This window comes from Apis mellifera, linkage group LG10, assembly GCF_003254395.2.
Source record: "Apis mellifera strain DH4 linkage group LG10, Amel_HAv3.1, whole genome shotgun sequence".
NCBI lineage: Eukaryota > Metazoa > Arthropoda > Insecta > Hymenoptera > Apidae > Apis > Apis mellifera.
This window is the reverse complement of record NC_037647.1, coordinates 1,735,944-1,758,265: the sequence shown is the minus strand read 5'-3', so window position 1 is coordinate 1,758,265 and position 22,322 is coordinate 1,735,944. Positions and strand designations below refer to the sequence as shown.

The 22,322-nt window shown below is 37.0% G+C and overlaps 1 protein-coding gene and 1 long non-coding RNA gene across 5 annotated transcripts; one reads left to right on the top strand and one right to left on the bottom strand.

Moving 5' to 3' along the window:
* Positions 1-888: 888 nt before the first annotated feature.
* On the bottom strand, positions 889-15,498 carry LOC724640 (nuclear receptor subfamily 1 group D member 2). Of its 4 annotated transcripts, XM_016914584.2 has the most exons (5): positions 14,077-15,092; positions 9,233-9,610; positions 4,237-4,314; positions 3,170-3,295; positions 889-3,097 (listed from the first exon to the last, which is right to left on the bottom strand). In XM_016914584.2, the coding sequence occupies exons 2-5, from the start codon at positions 9,383-9,385 to the stop codon at positions 2,255-2,257; spliced, it is 1,200 nt and encodes a 399-aa protein (XP_016770073.1). In that variant the 5' UTR covers positions 9,386-9,610; positions 14,077-15,092; the 3' UTR covers positions 889-2,254. The 4 variants fall into 4 exon arrangements, with proteins under 4 accessions (XP_016770073.1, XP_016770072.1, XP_006558409.1 ...); XM_016914583.2 differs by lacking the exon at positions 14,077-15,092 and adding an exon at positions 15,100-15,498 and having other exon boundaries at positions 889-3,295; XM_006558346.3 differs by having other exon boundaries at positions 889-3,295; positions 14,077-15,091.
* Positions 15,499-20,545: 5,047 nt separating this feature from the next.
* LOC107965105 lies at positions 20,546-22,091 on the top strand. The gene is made up of 3 exons (XR_003305463.1): positions 20,546-21,140; positions 21,524-21,676; positions 21,759-22,091. It is a non-coding gene; the product is annotated as an uncharacterized LOC107965105 (long non-coding RNA).
* The last annotated feature ends 231 nt before the right edge of the window (positions 22,092-22,322 follow it).

Here is a 22,322-nt window from a genome sequence, read left to right as displayed (position 1 = left end):
TTGGTTCTTTCTTTTTTTTTTTTAATTCGAAGCGTTTAATTCATTTTGTCCCTTATCGATTACTTGTAATTGATCGAGTGGTGAGAAGAGAAGATTAAGAAAAAAGAAAAAAGAGCAGAATCAAAGATGGAATCATACATAGAGACGTGATATGTAGCAGAGTGGAGATCTTCTTAGAGTGAAGATCGTACACCTCTTCCATAGTTCTTCATTGCTTCATAGGCGTTCATAAATTATCACAGTTTATGATGTATTACGAAGACCATGAAATTTTCTCGATTCCAGACTATTATAACTAGAAATAAAACGCTTCGTACAAAGATGTCGTTTTATTTGTGAAATTTGCAAGCGTGTTTCAAGACATCTTTTTTTATATATGTATATATATGTATATATATATAAATTCTTTCCTTCTTCTTTTTCCTCTTATTCTTGTCTCCTTTTTTTCACGACTTTTTATATCATGGTTAAAGTCAAATGTTGGGTCACAACTCGTATTACGATCGATATACTACATGTGTTTTTAATGAGCATTTATCGTCTCCTATCCACACGATGTCGAGAGAATTGCGAGAAGCTGTCCTCGCGATGCGTCTCGCGCGTTAGAACGGAATTATCCGAGAAAACGTGTTTCTCGTAGTACATCAGCGCGCGGACAAATTTATTACTAAATAAATAACTCGGTAAGATAGCGTGGACGATTCGCGCGCATACGCTCGCCATGAATCCGTGCGCGTTTCGCGGCGACGGTTTGGAATGCGAGAGACGCGCAAAAGACGAAAGTAATCGAATACCATCTCGAGTTCGAAGTACGCGAACGATCGTATAAGGAAGAAACGAATGATCGAGGAAAAATTTTAAAATAAACGACGATCAAAGAGCCACGTATTGGCTATACAATATCCTTTATTTTTATTTTTCACCAAATACTCGGTGCGTCTGCACGCGTATCATCTTATTCTTTATTTTTCGTTTCCTTTCCTTTCCGTTTCTTTTTTTTCTTTTTTTTTTTATTCTCGAGTCTACGCTCTCAATCGTTGCGCAACAATCAAAGAATGAAGCTTCGAACGAAAATTGGAACGAAGTTAATAATAAAATCCAGAAAGTTATCGAAGTTATCGAGAAATATACGCGTCGAGGAGAACACACGCGTGTACACACCAACGTATTAGCGAGGCTGACAGACTGACTGAATAATTGGATCGCGTTAAATAAAATATTCGACGTATAAATAAAAGAAATCTCGATGCGGCGAATTAACGAAACACTGGCCATTCCCGAGCGGAATTCGAGAGGGTTCCGGAAACGATTTTCGTCTCCCACACCACTCGAACGCGCCCTTATGCACGTTCACACGAAGGAAAAGAAAAATTTGAAAAAGAAACGCGTAAGAAAGAAAGAATGAAAAATCACAACACGCACACCACGCACGCAGGCATTAAACACGATGCGTTCGTATCTTTCGCGTACACGTAATTTCGTTATACACACGTGCGCAAGCGCGGTTATTATTTAACGTTAAACTATCACGAGGTTTTTTTTTCTTTTACTGGCACTCATTCTCTCTTTTCTTCTCTCCACCTCACATTTTCTCCCTCCCTCGTGCACTTGATGTACGAGAGTTAAAAAGGCACCGATCAAGGCACACAATCGTACGTCTCTCTTCGTACGCGAAACAATGTATCGGATGTTCGCCCATTCCTCCGACGAACACCTGGCGAAGAAGTCAGAGGCCAAAGGCGACCATGGCGGCTAAATAAACCGATTTGAACCCCGTCGATCCCCCCGTTCGATGATCGCAAAGTCATTCGTCGCGACGCAACACGCGGCCGCTGTGACGCTGTCCGCTCATCCCAACTCTTCCTACTGTCGCTGTCCATCCATTACTCTCCTCTTCGCTGTCGCTCTTCACCTCCGCCATTATTTTCTCATTATATCACAACGATTCCTCGTCTTTTTACTCGCCTTCCACAATATCTTCTTCTGCATCCTCGGCCTCGAAAAGGATATTTTCCTTCCACCATTCCACGCGGTTCCTCCATTTCCACGCTATTCACCTTGGAGTAAGACCATCTCCGGTGCGCGAAGCCGGAGTAACAGCCGTAAGTCATCTCTCCTCGTTCCCGTGAAAGGACAACAATGTAAGCCCTCGCCGCGGGCAGGCGCTCGAAGGCAACGCCAATCGTAGCGACGATTCAAACAACCGGTCCAAAGTTCCTATCGAAAGCTGTCCTCAAGACTTGGCCACGAGGGGTCACGTCTTTCTAGTGAGATCGAGGGGCGGCCCCGTTTCCTGGAGCAGCTGCTCGTTGTCCTCGCTGTCCGTCGACCTTTCCTCCTCCGTGCTACCGGCCGCATCCACCTCCTGCCCGTCCGTTCGACCGGCCTTCATGCTCAGGTCGATCGGCTCGTCCTGCTCCGGGCCCAACGAGCGTAGAAACGCTATGCTCTTGTCGTACGCCTCCATTTGACTCCTCTGACACACCCCGCTGCCCACTTCTCTGCACTCGTCCCGCGTGCTTCGATTGTCGTCGTCCCGTTTCGGCGACGGGGTCGATCTAGGGCTCACGCTGTCGCTCGAGGAACTCGTCAAACTTGCCACCATTTGGGGGGCGCCGACCTGGTTCACGTATGGGACGATAAATCTCTGTTGGAACGGGAAGAATGGGGTGTTGAGCAGTTGCATGTGGGTCAGAGCTGGATGAAAGAAAGGTGGACCTCTCCACATAGGGAACCTGGATACTTCCGGCCTGAGCAACTCGTGGGGTGCTCTGACCAGGTCCATCGGCCTCAGAAGGGGATCCTGCGCCGCCCTCGTTGGGATGTCGGGTGCCCTTAACTGGGCCGGGATATCCTGGGGCCTGAGCTCGTCCCTTTTCGGGAACCTGTCCTGATGGTGTTGATGGTGATGATGGTGATAACTGTTCGCGGTAGTCGTGGTCGTGGTCACTATACCCACGACACCTGTTGCGTTCGTCGTGCCCGGGTTCTCGTTATTATTGTTGTTATTGTTCGCCACGTCCAACGAACCGAACGCCTTCTCGTACGCGGATTTCGGGTCCTTGATGAGGCGCGTTTGCGCCTGGTGAGACTGTTCCTGGAGGAGGCAGTGGATTTTGAACCAGTTCGAGCGGCGTCCGTAGCGAGAGCCCGACTTCGACATACCCACCATCAGACACTTCCTAAGCCTGCACGCCTTGCACGCGGTGCGGTTCTTCTTGTTGATCACGCAAACGCCGCCGTTCTTGCATTCGGAGATGCTGCCTAGATTGTTGTAAGTGCGCCCGAAGAACGACTGTGGAGCAGAGAAACGTTTTCGACGCGTGTTTCTTATATGTATGATGTATGTATCGGTGGAATGTGTAATGTTTTTTTTCTTTTCTTTCTTTTTTTTTTTTTTCTTCTTCGTAGGAGAAGAGATACAAGTCGGGTTATTAAATCGGGGAAATATTTGACGGGAAAGTATTATTTATGGGCCGTTATCCGTATTAAAAGTAGAGTTGAAAGTAGAGTTTAAAATTGAACGCAATTTTCATAGTCGAGGTGTGTTTAAAGTGTTTGGAATATCTTGGAAAATAAGAAGAAGTAGAGATATCCGATTTTTTTTCGAAAAAATTCGCATCAAATTTCAAATTTACTACGTTAAATTTTTTAGAAAAAAAAAAGAAAACAGTACTCGATCGATACCCGAGACCGATTCGTTCCCAAGCTTCTCCACATCAACTCGAGAAAGACCTTTGGAGGATAATCGAGTCGTACGGCTTAACAGAGAAAAGTATGCCGGGAAAGAAATCAACGTTGAAAAATTACACGTTCAAAGACGAACCGTATACAATCAATCGGTTTTTACTTAAAACACGAATTTGAACTTTCCGCAAGAAACGTGAAACCAGAGACCCGTGGGTCAACACGGACGGTACAGTGCCCGGTAATTGTAACGTGAGGATGATGCACGCGTTTGCACGCTTAAGGCTACAATTTTATTTGCATTCACATTCTGTATGCGCGTGTATCCACGTACCAAATGTGGAGGAGGAGGAGGAGGAGGAGGAGGAAAGAGAGAAATAAAGGAAAGGGCCGAAGGATAGCGAAAGAGAGGGAAGAAGAAGAGAGAGACGGAGAGAAAGAGAGAGAGAAAGACATATGGGCACAAGATGCGAGAATATAAACGGCCATTGAATTTTTCCACCGGGTCTGATGATCTAAAGAGAGCAAAGGGTTCGTCTGGATACTGACCTTGCAACCTTCGCACGTGAAGGCCCCGAAGTGAAAACCCGCGGCCGGCTCTCCGCAGACCCTGCAGAGCTGATTCATCTGCAACAAAAAGATGCGACATGTGGTTACGCTTCGGCTAAGAAACCGTAGACGCTTAGGATGCAGCGGTGATCAAGCTCGCGCAATATGTGCCAATCATGGAAGATGAAGTTTCTTCCTCGTCTCCAAAGATCTTAGTTGCGTTTACCGAGAGGGGGAGGGAGAGGAAGAAGAAGAGGTGGAAGGAAAAGCAGAATAATTCCTGCTGTAACTTAGGCAAACGAATAAGAAATAAGTGTTGCCTGTTCGTGCCATTTATTTAACCGATAAGATCAAGAAACATCGTTCAACTAACTCTGATCTATGGAGTATCGCGCCTAAAGGAATCCTCGTGGCGATTGATTAAAAAATTTGGCATTAAATTGTCGCAAAAATTTCGAATTGTTCGATATACGATTCTCAAGAGTTGAGAATCTTCGAGAATCGTGCACGAATGGAGAGAAGGGATTGAGAGGTGGATGCGTTCACGCTCGAAAAGACGACAGGCAGTCAAAAGGTGGAAAAAGGGGGATCTTTTCTTGCCTTCTCTCGGGAGGATGCAAGAAGAGGCGAGGATTCGGTTGCGAGACCGTGTTCCTATTAAAACCTAGTTAGCCAGCCATTACTACGTGCTGCAGAAAGCACAGGTTGGTTCGTGGAGATCCAACGAGAAAGGACGACCGACACGGGAAAGGCGAAATCGTATCTGGTGTGAGAATGTGCACGCGTTTCGTAAAATGGAGTGTTCGTGTTTTTTCGAAGTTTCTTGTTAGTTAGAAGATGGATTATGGAGATTGAAAAGATCGAAAGAAATCATTACGTCACGCGTTTATCGAGTAAAATGATGGTGATAAAATGCAACAATGATTCTATTAACGAAGGGTGTATCGTTTCCATTTCATTAGATTTCGAAATGGAAATGCCATCGTCGATAGAAGGGCGTTGAACGTCGAAATAATATTACATCAGCTCACGTGTGTATTCTCGAGTGAAGAGAGAGAGAGAATCTGTCGATATAACCGAGACCAAAGGTCCATCCACCAGTGGATGTTTCGAAATATTTTTAGAATTCGATTTTTTCTTCTTCTTTTAATCAACCAATCTCGTCCTATACACGTTTTCCTCATCCCGTACGAGGCGATTCAAAGAGAAGAGAATATCGTTTGACGTTCCGTTTGAAGGAATCTGATCATCTTTTGCTCAGATACACTGCGTAATCTGAGCGTGGAATGTAATATGTGGTAATCGATTACACTTGGAAAGGTGTTTTGACGAACTGGACGAGGTGATCGATAGTAAACAAGGATTTAGAGGATCAGATTATGAAAGAAATTGACATGTTGCCTTATGTTCTGTGTTTACAATATTCCTGTGTTTACAATTCTCGAGTTTTTGTCATAAATAACGACTTTAAAGAGATAATATTATCGACATGGATGGAAAATCATATAAACGGCTATCGAAGGAGAGACATACGCAAAGAAACAAGTTCAATTAAAAATATTCAAACTGCAAACAAACTTCAATCTTTACTCAATAGACGTATCATTTTTTAAAAAGTATATATATTGAGAAATCATTGTTCCTAAATCAACAATATTTTGCGTTATATTATATAAACTTTTAGCTAGAAGATAAATTCACGTTCAACCGGTATATTTAGATTTAAACGAAATAAAACTATTTTCATCGAATGAAGAAACGAAAGAAAAATACGAAATTTAAATCTCGAATGAATCCCTCTAAAAATGCCTATAATCAACGGAAAAGGTATTCAGTATTCATTTCACAATATCTTTCTACCATATCCTTTGAAAAGGAGAAAAAGAAAATTACCAAACCATCGTTCCCTCCATAATACTCCCGTAACACCGGCCAAGAATCCAAGAATCTTCTCCCCTTGAGCCAAGGATGAAAGTTCATTCCTTGGCCGCGTATCAAAAATGATTTCCCGTTTCACCGAGTCCGCGTATCTGGGTGAGACTGCGGCTTCTTGTGGGAAAGGCCTGCTGAAGCTTCTTTAAGGTAAAAAAAAGATTAAACGTCCAACAGATGACGCGGCTGTGTCACCTCGCCTCTAATCCCTGCACACCAACGGAACTAAATAATGTTCTTCGCGTCCCTTGATGGCCTCCCTCTATCTGTCCCGTTGTTCACGAGAAGACACGCGAATCCTTCTTTTCTTTCTCCCTCTTCCCTTTCGACGATATTTTTTTTCTGTTCGAACCGCTTAATCGCATCCACCCGCGTCCGCGGGGACGTCTCATTAAGCAAGAGCGGGGAAGGTAATGCCGATGACGAATGGCGCTCGGAGGAAGAAATGAAAGTGGCGTGCCGGCCGGGGATATATATTTTTCCCCGCGTTACACGGCTGATGATTCGCCTTTACGCCGTGGCGCGCACGCGCGCTTCACGCCACTTTTTTCAAAGTGGCCGCCGCTGGTGGGAAACGGCGCGGGCAAACTGCGCCTTTTTCCATTTCCCCTTTGTTTTTTTCGGTAGAGAGAGATAAGATCCGAGGGTGGAACGGAGGAGGTGATGGTAACGATGGACGTTTATCAGGAATGGAATGGAAAGGGAGTCGAGAGATCTTGATCTCGAAGGAATAGTTAATAGTTGGATTGTATTTGTAATTATTACGAGTTATATACGGGATAGGATAGGTTAATAAATTATGGCGAATCATTCGCTTCGAAATTATTGTTTATTTCGAAGGTGAAAAGTGAAATTGAGAAAAATAATAAGTTTTGAATAATAGTTTCTACAGTTTGGCAAATTTGCCCGAGACCATGGGACGAAATTAATATTTTCTAAAACAAATTGTTAAAATAAATTAGAAAGCAATAGTATCAACGGGGAGTAAATGATAATTTAATCGTTAATATTGAATTTTAAGTACGATATATATTTATTGCAAGTATAAATATTTCATTATAAAAATTATTATTCATATAATTTATTTCCATCTAATCAAATTTCTAATTAATAATTTGGTACTGTAGATTTTTATTTACTAAAGTAAGAATCATCGTCCGTCCAATTCATTTCCATTCTCCATCGAAGCTTTAAATAAGCAATAATTCTAAATTGTTCATAGAAATTTGATAACCATCTGTATTTTAGGTTCAAATTATTTTTATGAAAAATTTATGATTTTTAATCTTTTATATATAAAAGATACATATGTATAATAAAAATTCTTGAATGAATATCTCGTTCTTTTATATATACTGCATTCCGATTTTTATTCGAATAATTTAAAATCTTATTAATCAACAAACAAGAGATGAAAGTCTATGATACAGTTTATCGTGGCATTTACATTGTTTTTTCGTGTTTATTTGTCTCGTAAAATTGCAAAATAGAAATAAAATTTTAATATTCCTTGATTTGTTTTTTTTAAATTCTCAAATTATCTGTAAATCAATTCGAATGGAATGATGATCGGACAATGATGATTTTATAATCAAATTTTAATCTCTGATTCCCTTTCGTAATTTCATTTTTCTCTAATCATTTATCGACAATTATCATTTTTATATTTAATTAAATTCTGATTCTCGTCGATATTCAATTAATGAATAATGATATCGTAATCTCACTGTCATTTTTATTCATAGAATATTATAATTAAAAAAGAAATTCGAAACATTTATTTTTAATTTTAATTTGATCAGATGAAAAAAAGAATTTATAAATGAATCTAGTAAACTATGCGTATTTTTTTTTAAAAACTAACCTTGCAGAATGTGTTTTATTCATCAATTGATAAATATTATAACAATTTAAATCAATAAATAAAAAAATGAATAAACCTATATTACGTATCTCTATCTCCACTATCTCGCTAAATCCTCACTTGTATTACTTTGCAAATATAAATTCAAATCAATTCCAGAATTATTTTAAGATCTATATATATATGATTATAATTATATTCCTCATTTGAAGAAAAACAGTCTTGTTTTTCGTTTAACTCGATCACCTGACGTAAACCTCGTGACCTGTCATTTACATTTCGAATTATAAAGAATATAAAAAGATCGATTTATATAAAATTATCCGTATTCTTTTCATCTTCAAAATTTGACAACACGAATCTTCCATGATAATTTCAATATAAACTATTCAAAAAGTAAAACAGACTCGACAAAAGGAATGACACGCGATCCAAAGTTAATTATTTTATCCAATAAAATAAGAAAGACAAATTTAATGATAAAATTTAAGGAAGATGGAAAGATTAAATATTTGTAAAATAAAAAGGGAAGAGAAAACTCGTTAAAGAAAACTCATTAATCAAAGAGAGAAAAGGAATGAAGAATAATAAAAAGGGAAATGTTAGAAATAATAAGAAAAGGAAAAATAGAAACGAAATCGTTAAAAGAAAAAAAAAGGAAGAAAAAAGAAACAAGATTTATTAAAAATGTAAATGAAAGATGCATTAGTTTAGGAGTTGTTTACAAAAGATAATATAAGATTATATCATGTACACAATTTATGAAAAATATTCTTGAGATTAATTTTTAAAAGTTTCACTCTCAATTTTACTCTTAAAAATAAAAGAAAAGAGAGAAGAAATAAACTCAGCAAAATAATTGGAAATGGAGGAAAAACACGAAAGGATTTCTCCAATTTTACATTCCATTATCCACTTATAGAAAATATTCTCAATTCCTATCTTAAAAATTAAAAATTAAAAGAAAAGAGAAGGAGAAGGGAGAAATATAAGCGAAAAATATTCTCCAATCTTAAAAATTAAAAATTAAAGGAAAAGAGAAGAAGAAAGAAGCGAAGGAGAAAACAAAAGCACGACGAAAAGAAGAAAAGGATGGAAACGAAACTCGGAGAAGAAAAATTGAAAGGGGAAAGAGGGGGATCGAAAGAAACGCGGGGGAGGAAAATTTAAAGTAAAAGAAATAACAAAGAAGAAACTCACCACGTCGGTGTTGGCCGCCGCGATCGTCGACGTAGGCGTCCACCACCCCGCGGTAGCGGATGTCGTACTTGTAATGACACCAACACCCGTAGCTACAGGGATGGATCCGCTCCCAGCCAATCCTGCCGAGCTCGACAAATCGCCCACGTCCATTCGATGTTCTTTAATCTCTCGATGCAAACCGTTCGCGCCGGTCCCTCGAGCCGTCTGTTCCGTGTTCGATGTCGCGACCCAACATTTTCGTGCGTGTCTTACAAGGTCCGATGTCGTCGGATATTTCTTTGCCCACCGCGGATTCTCACGATCCCCGGGGTAAACCCGGGATCACCGGGGTCCCTAAGCCGTGAACCTCTATCTTCGTGGATACTGCGTCGTGAACTGTAACCACCGACGGGGAATACGAATCGTTTATTATTATTCGTTTCACCAGCGTTTACTTTACTTTGTTTTGTTTATAGTCGTTTGTTTTGACCGTAGTGTGTGATTCGTAGCCTTATGGCTTATCGGCAGATTTATGTAAGATTTACATACGAGAGGACGTCGTGCGATTTGTTAAAATGGAGATCGAACGGAGTGTGGAATTCAGAGTTGTGGATTTATAATTGATATAATTGGAGTTATATTGGAGTTATATCGATCGAACGATCTCTCGATTGCGATTAACTTGCATTCGATCCGTACGTCTGTTTTAAATAGTGTTAACGTAGCGTATTGTTAAGAAAGAAACGTGACATCTCGTGACTCGAGCGAATGATTCGGATATTGCGAATTGTGAATTGTGTTAAACAGATTGTGAGTAATTTGGATGCAGACCAATTTTCTCGTTTCTGCGAAATATTTGATTAGATTCGTTATTTGCGAGGATTTAACTAGCGAGTGTTACACTGCTCCGTTTAACGTTAATTAAAACGTATTTGTGTTCCTCGTTGAAATGTCGGAAAGAAAAGTATACTTCTTTTGAGGAGATTGTTCACGGACGGAGAGAAGAATTTTTTGGTGAAAATAATTGAAAGAGCAAAGGAAACGTTGTAATCAGGGACGTGATAATTAATTTCTCAACGGTTGCTTAATATTTTTACCACGACGATATAATACCACACGTGTTTAAATTTTTACTGTTATCCAATTAACCGGCGATCATATCTCGCACTCCATTTTTCACAATTGTGAATTTCGGGAATATGAAAGAAAGAAGTGTCTTAACTCTTGAAAAAAAGGAAAAAGAATCGCGAAGCGCACGAACGAAAATGGACAAAGAAAAACGAAGAAATTTAAAATGTAAAATCATTCGTTAACTTTCTTCTAAAAAGTTATTTCATATTCGAAACTTCCAACGATCACAATACAAACTGTGTCAAAAAAAGCGGTAGAACGATAAAAACAAGGAATACAAAAATAAGAATAAAAACGTACAAAAATTAAAATATAAAATCGACAATATTAATTCATCTTTCTTTCATCCTCGAGAAAACTTTCTACAAACCGAAGAACAAAGAGAATCTGTATCCCCCCCAATTCCCCAAAAAAATTCCGATCCCGAAATATTTCTCGTTCCTTCGAAAACGAAAGCAGACAATAATCATTGCACGAATCGCGATAAGAACAGAAATATAAAACGAAAGAAAGGATTAAAAACCAATGTTATCTCATCCACCTTTCCAATTCTCGCGAGAATTATACAAAGAGGAATTGTGTATCAAATTCCCCAAAAACTTTGATCAGAATATTCCCCGTTCCTTCAAGAACGAAAACAGATAAAATTCCATCGGCGTGCCAAGCTTCCGGCGATCAACAGAGCCGAGGTCCGCCATTTCTTGCTGGAACCTCTTCGAGATAACATGTCGTGTTTACAGCGGTGTAACGCCATTACCATGTTAAGAAGCCCGCCTCGCAACAGACGCATAAATACGATCGCTAATTACGGCGCTGTCCACGTATTAATTTCATCCGTGCGCGGGGACCGAATCCCGTGTACGCGACGCGTGTAAGCGTACACGCGCGCTTCCGATTAACCAGATTTCAAATACACCCGGACGAATTCGAACGGGAAGAGAGTAGCCTGTTTTGCCAACTTTTTCCGCGAATTTCTTTCCAACGGCTCGTAATTTCACGCTAAAATATAGCGACGCTCCTCGAGAAGAAAACGATACGCCGGAAGCTGTTATTGGTGTCTCTCGAACGCTCGATTTGCGAAAGAAGTGTTCCATAATTTTATTTAAGAAGCATCGTATTTAAAAATTGTATATGGATATATATATATATACATATGATTATTACGAGTAAACAAAGTGAAATTATATATAGAGTTTAATTAAAAAACGTGATATAGAGTGAATTTTTAATCGCTCGAACGAGGAAATAATGAAACAAACAACAAATTTGAAAAATTCGGTATCGAAAACTCCAATTTATACAATAATTCGAGTGAGAAATGGGATCCTTATCTCCTAATGGATACGTATAAAAAAATATCGCCAAACGCGTATATAGAATTTTAATTAAACTGAAGATTGATTTCTGGCTGTCGTTGATCGACGCGATCCGGTCGAGGAAGTACGAGGAAAGTTCGAAATGATGCATGGATCGGGAAGCAAATTATTATTTTTTTTCTATATATGTATATACACATTTCTTTATTTCTTCTTCCACTTTTAGCGATTCAGAAAAATAATCTCTTCGAGATATCGAATCGATCGAGCGAGTAAACATTGGCGGTAAATTTTATCGCGGTACGTCTTCCTTAAATAATGACAAATTAATTAAGGTGCCGTATCGCGCCGCGGAAGACCGGTTTAACATCGGGTGTATCGTCGCCTCCACAGTGGATATTATAAATCCACGGTTTCTACGGTCTAACGTTCCCGTTTATTGCGGGAAATATAACGCGATGAAATGAATTTCCACGATCGTGAACGCGCACCGGTCAGAAAATTGTAATATTATTTCAATATAACGAACAGATAGCGTCGAAAGACGTTCAACGGGTTGGCAAATGGGGTTGTAACGACAAGCAGATCCCTTTCGCGCGATAATTGATCCGATCGTTAAATCATTGTCGCGAAATTCATGATCCTTTAACGCGGATAAAGTTCAAGATAAAGTTCATCAAAGTTCATAGTTTTTCCGGCAAGGAGAGAACTTAAAGATTGACGTTGTTAACCCTTAATTTTGTATAGATACTGTTAAAATATTTTGGAACGAATACGATTTTTATTTTAAAATGTATAAGAATAAAATTAATGCTTTAATTTCTTTGAAGATCTAAAATTCGAGACGTGGATGCGTATTAAATTTTGAAATTTCATTTGTAGGAAACGCGAGGAACGAATTTTTAATTCCTCTGCGTCGTTAATTAATATCCATCTTGCCGAACAAACTTGAAAATTCGCATCCACGTTTGAGCAATGTTGTAATTCAAATTAACGAAAGATGTTTCTCACTGAGAACCCGTTTTCACGGAATTGTGCATTGAGCATTGAATCATAGAGAATGAGCGAGGAGTAAGAAAAGGCCGAAGCAACACAAGCAACGCGCGCGATTTGCCAGCGAATATTTTTCAAAGATGATTTCCCCGCGGGATCGGGCGAGTGCAGAGAGGCTTTTGCAACGTTACCACGAGCGCAACAAGTTTGCAGTCCTTGAAATAATCGCTCTTTTACCCGCACAAGCGTTACCGCGTGTATGCAAACGTAATACATCGCGTCACTCTTTAGAAGACCGCCTGGCAAGCTGGATTAGCAGCATCGCACAATCCGTGTCCGAGATGGGACTAAAAACGACCATACCTCGTCGACACCGAGCTATTCCGATTATTCAAACCTCTGGATACCTCTGTATGCGTTCGTCGCGTTGGAATTTAACTTTTATTTGAAGAAAAAAAAACTAATCACGAGACAATATTTATATCTCTCAACGATTATCGAGAGGAATCGAAATATGTTTGTTATATATTTAAATTTCGCTCGTCAAGTGATTACTTTTCGAAACGTTCGTTCGTTTGTAAATTTATTTTATTACAGAAAGATCTAAGAAAAAAAAAATAAAAGGAATGTCGGGTCAATAAATCTAGTTAGACGATCGACAGGTACAACAACGTCGAAATTGTCAAAATCGAGAAAGGAAACGCGTATGTATATTTTAAAGCTAAGTAATGTGCTACGGATGAACGATTCGCACGATTATCTTTTTTCGACTTTCTCAAGCTGTCACGCATCATTAATATCCTAATTGTCCGTCAACTTTTTCACCCTGGCTTGACCATCGGTTCCAGGCATCGGTGTACGTACAACATAACAATAATAACAACAATGATTGAAAGGTGAAACAGTCGCGTGAAAAGTATCGCTCGTATCCTTTTCTCCTACTCTCTCCTTCTCTAACCTCCTCTTTTTCGGGCGATTCCCCATCTTTTTCTCGATCTTTCCTCTTCCTTCCTTTCTTCCTCTTCTTATTTTTTATTTTTTCTATCGCAAGCATCACGATTGCTGCCAGCCTTGTGGCAGCCAATGAGTGACGAGCGGCTGCAACTTCAATGAACCGGTTGTGAGCGGCACGTCACACGGATATCATGGTACCGACTGTAGACAGTTGAAATTGTTGTGCCCGGGCGTCGTGACAAATTAATCGTCGAATCGGCGAGGAAGAGGAGAGAGAGAGAAAGAGAGAGAGAAGAGAAGAGAGGATCGAATTGATTTTTAGCGGACGCTTTCCACCACGCACAATCTTTTCGAATTCAACCGTAATACGTAACCGACTTCTTCGAATCTCGCGAATAGAGTAGGACGACGCTGTAAACAAGACCACTATACGATAATATTATAAATAAAAACTGATATTTGTTTTACCATTTGCAAGAGGGCAAACTGCGTTAGTCATTCGAGCACCACAGCTGTTACAGTAGTCCACCACAGGCCATTCAATTTCGTGAGAACGTTTATGTTTCAAATTCCACTCTCCCAATAAGCAGAATCTTTCCCTCGTCATCGGGCATTTTTCCCATTTCGTTACACAAATTCGCGCAGTTCACAATCACACTCTCGTTCACAAGTCACACCGAACATGAAAGAAGAAACTCGACCACACGTTTCCCCCGCTCGAATCCTCCTCAAATCCGTATCCGACAATCTCTTCCATGCTCGTTTCACCAATCCTCAAACACGTTAAACATGTAACCATGTATCGATAGATATAACAAAGAATCTCACTTATTATTCCGATACTTCCGTCTCTCCTTTCTTCCACTTCGCCTCGACATGTGAAAGATATCAACCGCGCCTCGTGTCTTTCCGCGCACTATCCTCGATCCACCGTCCTCATGGTCGCTTGCGTCCAACCAAAAGAAAAAGCCGTGTATATATACACACTCGCGTGTCCTTCTTCAAAATTCCTTATTAATATATACAAACACGAGAACCCGGTCGGTTCGAGGTTGGAGCCACGGAATCACGGTGGATTTCGGTGGAGGGTCGAGCGTTTCGTAGTCGGGATCGGCGTCCACCTGGAATCCGCTCGCGAGGAACGTGGCGAGACGTCGCGAGACGACTCGGAAGCGGCGGAGGAAGGCAACGGCGGCGGGAACCGTGGTTAAAATCGAGCAAAGGGAGGCGCGAAAAATGTGGAAAGACGCTAGGGAAGACGGGTGGAAGACGCCGGACGTCGTTGAGCTCCGGTTGTGCGAATGAAGAATGGAAGGGAGGAAGAAGGAGGAAGCGTGGGACAAAACGGGACGAAGAAGAAGAGGACGGAATCGTGGCTGGACCACCGGCCGGCTCGGGGCGTGCGCTCGTGTAGCACGTGGCCGCGAGACTGAATATCCCCTACCTTGGCCACCTTCGTCAGTCCGTTTGTCCGCCTCGTCCTTATCTTACCTAGTCGACCGAGAAAGACTACCGCGGCCTTCTCTCGTTCTCTCTCCTCCCACCACGGCTCTACCCTCTCCTTCTCGATGATCTTGGTGTTCTTCTTCTTCTTCTTCTTCTTCCACTTCTTCTTCTTCTTCTTCTTCTTCTTCTTCTTCGTCCACTTCCTATGCAGCCTCCTCCTTCGAAGCCTCCTCCTCCTTCTCTTCTTCTTCCTCTTCTTTCTCCCCTTTCGCACGATCTTTCTGCTTCTTGTTTCTCCTCTTTTCGAAGTTCCTTCGAGTAGTTCTGTTGTTCCTAGTTCTTCCTCCTCCTACTTGGTCCTCTGATGTTGTTGCTTCTCCTCTCGGTTCTGATCTCGCGAGCTTGTCGATCTCTCCCCGTGCTGCATCCATCTCCACCTGAGAGTGGATCCTGTGTACGCTGTGTATACATGCGTGTACGTGTGAGTATCTCGCGGCCGATAGGAGGAATCGGTCGAGCCGCTTTTCGCGCCGGTGAGACGCGCGGGTGGAACGATTTGCTGGATTTATCGTTGGGGGAAGGAATGGACGTAATGGAGGAGAGATTTAGAAAGTTTCGGGGATAAAATCGGATGAATTATTATTTGGTTTATCAGATCGAGAAGTTATAATTTAACGAAAATTTTGTCCACGCGTTTTTTTAGTATCTAATATACGTTGCGCTAGAATGTATATATTTTTTTTTTTTTAAATTATTTTTTCCCGATGAATTGGATAGTTGTAAAATTCTTTCGAGTAAATTATCCTTAAGCAATAAACCTTTGTCAATAAAATTAATTAAGATAAACGATCGAAACCTTGTCAGTTTAATTTTTATCTATCTCGTACATTTTTTATCTAAATCCCAATCGATTCCCTAATAATTATAATAAAATCAACGGTAAGATAAGATAGTCGAAATATCTTTTCTCGGAATTCCTTTACATTACGGAGAGATAACCATCTAGATATTTTTTAATGAATCGTAATTTTCTTGTTCTTTGAGGCATGTGCAATTTGCGTAAATAATATAACAGTTTTTCGCCTAATAAAATTCGCAATAATTCGCGTAAATGTAACAGTTGCTCGACAATACAGTACAGTTGCTTGAACATAGTAATTATCTTCAATCGTGATTGGAAAACTTTCGATGAATCGCGCGATTTATTTTATGCTTAAAATTTTAGCTGTATGTAATCGTAGATACGATAAACTTGATTGTAGAAGATGTAAATATATTTACGCGTAAATATGTATGCGTATGTAAATTAACATCTGCGATACTTATTTAAATTTTTATATTTTAATATACGTAATAATATGTTTTCGAACGATATGAAAATTAATTATGCGAGCTACTTATATTTTATACTATAAACAGAGTTTTATAGTGACTCTTAATAGGACCAAAGATATGGGGGAGACTTGAATGCTCGTATAAGAATGCTCGCTTTCAATACGGGCTTATTATTAGTAACAATCTTATGTTCTTATTAATAAAACAATCATTTCAATGCTAGATAGAATTAAATAGTATTCTGTAACTAATCATTCCTTTCTTTTATTGTTAATTTCTTAGATTCTATGTTATTTTCAATGGTATCAAGTTAAACAATTTGCGATTAATACGATAAAATAAATAAAATTGATTTTTTTCTATCTTACAATGTCATTTGATTCGAATTTATGGAAATGCAATCAGTTTCACGCGTCCGTCGTTGCAATCGTTATTATACGGACGATAGAGATCGTTAAGATTTATTTATCTCTGTTTGTTACAATGTGAAATAATTGCATCCGGGGAAAAAAAGATTGACAGTCGATCGAATAATAACAATTAAAGTTCGAGCGATTCATCGATTAATTACGTATCGTGATGCGATAGTATAAAAATCGTATTGATCTTTACATAACCAAGAGTCAAGAGTGATTATTGTCGTAAAACATGAACGATCACGTTTAATGGCGCACTTACGTTGAATCACTCTTTGGAAACCGTGATCGGTGCAATAAAAATCCTGATGTCGTGCGAGAAGTGCGCCTTTTGTTGAGCGAAGTCCGGTCGAGGGAGATCCGCGAATGTATTTCAATTACACCCATCCTTGCTATTCCCCTGCCAACTCATTTGAAACGAGACAAATGGTATATCATGGTATCACAGTTGAATGGAATAAACCAGAAGAAGGCAACGTCGTTCGAAGTGGGAGGCGCCCGATCAGCAACCAATAGAAAGAGCCGCCACCCACGAAGCTATAAAAATTAATTTATCACTGGGATCGCCGCCTACGCCATTGCTCCATTCGTGGACCCGTGACTCTCCAGCATCCCGCGAGATAGCGCTATCTGTCGGGTCTTCTACCAGTGGTATTAATTTAAATTTTTTCCTCTTGAATTGTAATTAAGAATATTTTTCCGCTTTGATCATTGTAGATTCGCTTTCTACAATTGAATTTTGCAACGCGGTTAGTTTACAATATTATTTGGAAAAATAAAAATATTTGTGATAAAAATGGAAATAATTATATATAATTTATAAATAATTTATTATTGATATTGTTTTTAAATTTTAACGATGATTATTTAACAAATATAAATGTATATTTTATCAAAATTATTTAGTTATTTCGTGAGTATGATTTAAAACGTAGTCACAATTTTGTTGTAGATGGCAGCACAATACTGTAATGGACAATAATGGAACATGGGTAGTTATCTTATGAGATAAATGAATAGGAAACTGATACAGCAACCGAGGTAAAAATTTTAATACCAACAAAATAAACTTACTGTAACTAGATAACATATTACAAATTTAAAAAAATATATCTAAATTGGATATATTAGAAATCGTTTTTTATCAATTGATAAAAATCGTGTATTTTCATCAGATGTTATTACAATTGTGAGTTTTAAACAAATAAAAATATATCGATCTTGGAAAATTAAATTATTTTCCAAGATATTTAGGATATTAAATAAATAGAAAAATGAAAATAAAAATTCATAAATTGGATTAACAATTGTTTTCTGTTATAAATAAAAATAAAATTTTTAAAATGATAAATTTTTTTAAATAAAAAATAGTAATTATTATTATTTTTTTAAAATTTAATTGATTGTATTTATCATATAATTGAAATTGAATAATAAATAATTATTATTTTAATTTTTATAATTTAATTATAAAATTAAATAATAAATAATAATATTAATAATAATATATAATATTAATAAATATTAATTATACGTAATATTGAAACATTTAAATACTATTGTAATATTATCGATATCAATATACACGACTTTAGTCGCGGAGCGAAAGTTACAAATGAAAACAAAATATAACCAGTCTCGATCGAACCTTCGACACAGGCACACGTGTTTGATTTCATATATAATTTATAATAGATTTTCGTGTTTAAATTTAAAATATTCATAATTGTTTTAAATTCAGTAATTTTTTGCGATAATTTAGCACATTTTATTTACAATGTTGATATATTTTATTATTATGGATAGATGGAAAAATTTTTGGTATACTATTGGTCATCTTACAAACAGTAAATAATAACTTTTTGGCTTGTTGATTTAGTTTTTTAATGTATATAAATAAATCCATCGAAATTAAAAAATTTAAAGTAAACTTTAATAACGTATAAGTTATTTATACGTTATTTATTCGTATAATATTTATTCCAAATTTGTACTAATTGAAATTGTTCTAAATTAATATTATTGTTGTATTTCTATAAATTTTTTATCATTAATTTTTATAACATTTAACATTAGTCATTTTTAGAGACAAGAAACAAGAATATCAAAATCAACAATCAAGAATATTAATTGTAAAAATATAATTCCGAAATTTATTCTGTTATTTATTTAGCATATAGTATTTTTATAATAAAACATAAGAATATATACAACAGAAAACATTTCAAATTTATATGAAAATATTATTTTTAAATAATAATATATCAAATATGATAAAACTTTAATAATCTATTATACATATATTATATTAGTGCAGTATAAATTTTAGAAAAAATTTTTAATATTTGTAAGTTTGTTTTTCAGAAAGAATATAATAGTAATCATTATTTTATCTGGTTTTCTTGTTTCTTTGTCTTTGAAAATTATAAAATGTTAGTAAAAATTATTAAATGCATTCTTTCGGTCTAGAAAGAGAAAGAAATAATTGAGACAAATAAAAAAATAGTAAATGGAACAAAAAGAGTTCCATGGAATGAGAAACAATACTGGTACGATATATTTTATAGCTTTATTTTTATTTTATTGAATAACATTTTTATTTTAATTTTTAAAATTATGAAATAATTTTTATTTTATATTTTTTTTTTTTTATTTTTTTTAGGAATTTAATTTTGTATTTGTATTTAGATAATAGCCATACTAGATAGTGCAACATCCTATCTTTTTTAAAGTCGGTATTTCAGAACATGTGACATAAAATCCCACAAGATGTCACATCTATTACGTTTCTTGTCCATGGTATTAATATTTTTTCTATCATATTTACTGTCGATAAGTAAATAACAGATGGTATATTACCCACTCATGATAGTAAGCATTTATAAAAAATTTATAATAAAAAATTATCAATTCAAAATATTTTAACAAATAGAAATATCTAAAATCTGAAATTTATAATTATATCACACAAATTCTTAACTTATTTTCATATATTACAAAATTATTTTTTTTTACAATAAATTTAAAAATTGTAAAATAAATCGCATTTGAAATTATTCTCGTGTAGAATAATTAAATTAAATAAATGGAGAAGAAATCGAATAGAATATCGAATAGAATAGAGAAAAATCGGATAAGATAAAAATTGTCAAAATTTAGAAAGCAGATAATAATTCATAAAATTCTTATTTCATTGAAAATGTTTATATAAAGTGTAGATTTTTTAACAAAAGTGTAGTATTTCATGAATTTCGTAATTTTTAAAAACATAATTTTATTATTATTTGTTTTTACAGAAAAAATGGAATATGAAATTTACTGTTTCAAAATGCTCTAATATTATTAATCCTCCAGCTGGTCTCTCCATATCTTTTATACCTATCATTAACAAAGGCAATGAAGTAAAACCGCGTGGTTACTTGAATGATTTTTGTATAAGCGAAACTCGGAAGTTGCATCGTTTAAACTCAAAACTTCTCGTCATTCCTGGCTATAATGCGTTCGATAGTCTAACGATGAAATTGCTCTCCTTCATTTGCAAAGCAAAGTTTCGGAATATTAAATATTACCATTAAAGTCTTAAGCGTTGATACTTTTGAATATTAATATTCCAAAGTATTCGGGTAAATAGCATTATCGCGTTTATTTTACACTTGTTTGCCGATAAAGCTGAATTGCGAAATTTCTGAACAAATTTTCATTCATATTTATTTAATAATCATTTAATTTGTAGACTCGTGTATATCCATGTTTAAAAAGAATACGATTGTCCATAAAGAGTCAAGTTGTAAAATCTCGTTATCTCAATTATTATCGAGATAATTCTTCAAAATTTTGCCACGAATGTACATTTTATAAAACCTACAGTTACAAATTTACATAACTTATACTTGTAAAAAGTATTATATGTTTCATATTCACCCTAAAAAAAAGTTTCCATCCATCCATCCATAACATTTCCACCCTTAGGAGAAATCGAGCCTGTGAATAAATAAATAAATACGATCGTTGGGGCGATCCTCGCGTGTCACGCGCGTTCTTGAGAGTGTGCTAGTGCCGTTTTGCTCTCCGCGGGTCTGATTTGAGTTAGCCACACGCCGAGCAAATCAATCACGTCGCACGCACTCGGCACACATGCCGTTAATGTGCACGCGGGACCACCAGCCGGAGAGAGAAGGGCCCAAGGATTAGGGCGCGTTTCCGTTTCGAGGATAATTACTCGCCATCCCTCTGATCTTTGGCGGTTGGCTACGTTAACCGACTCTAAACAGGGAATCGCCTCCACGCCGCTAATAGAAAGTTAAGACCGCGTGGGACAAATGGATTTGTCGCACGGTAAGTGAATATTATATCTATTTAGAAAGTATTCATGTGATCGATACTTGCTTTATTTACCACTTGTTCGATTGTAATTGGGATTTAATCGATGTTTCTTGAGAAAGATTTGCTAATTATGTTTGGAAAGAAGAAAAAGAAGAATGGATTTTGATTAAAGCAAGGATAAAATATTTTCTTCTACAATTCTTTTGCAATTGAATAGATGATGGAATAATAGATAAATTAACAAATCGATGTGAATAATTTTATTGGCACAATTATCTAAAATTGGATAGAAATAATAATTTTCCAAGATTTCAATAAATCGTTAATGCATCTATCTGTCATCCATTTAAAATTGAACGATCTAAAGTTACTTTTTAACCCGAATCGTTTACTAGACACGAGGAAACGATTGCCTGTGACACGCCAGTCGTTTCGGTGAAACGAAGGAAGGGTTTGTCTTCTTTTGAAGAAGGTGAAACACTTGATATGAATCGTTGTCGGAGACACCTCGGAGACGGAAGCAATTTTCCAACGCCATCAAGCGTAACGTAAAACACTTCTTGCCGTGGTTCCATAGGATTTTTGTTTTCCTCTTTTTCTTTTATCCTTTCTTTTTTTTTTCTTTTTCAGAAGATTCATAGCATGAAATGAGATTTGGCTGTTTCGTTCGACGCTTTAATCGCACGGTGAATTGGGAGGATAGAGGATGGGAGTTCGATTAAGCAGGCTCGATTTTATGGTTCTACGATTATTCGAACTGCTATTAGTCCCAGGGATCTTCATTAGCCGATGTATCAGGGGCGTACGGAGGGAGGTGCTCTGGAATTGCAACCGGAGTTCGTTAATTAATTCCTTAGCCGAGTTCGTTAGAGAGGTGGGTAAAAGGTAAAACTGGGCTTGAACGGGGAGACGTGTTCCAATCTAAACTTTTCTTACCTTTGATTCTTTCGCTGTTGGCAAAAAATCTGATGACACCACTGTTCCGTGTTGAATTAATTAATTCAATATAATATATATATATTAAGATATTCAATGCACAAATTATATATATATATATTATTTTTATCATATTCCATTTCTTCTTCAATATACAAAAGTTTTAATCGAAATAAAAGTACGAAATAAGAATTAATAATTGTCCTTTCTTATTGAAATATTCTATGATATATTAAACTAATTTTAGATTTATGTAAA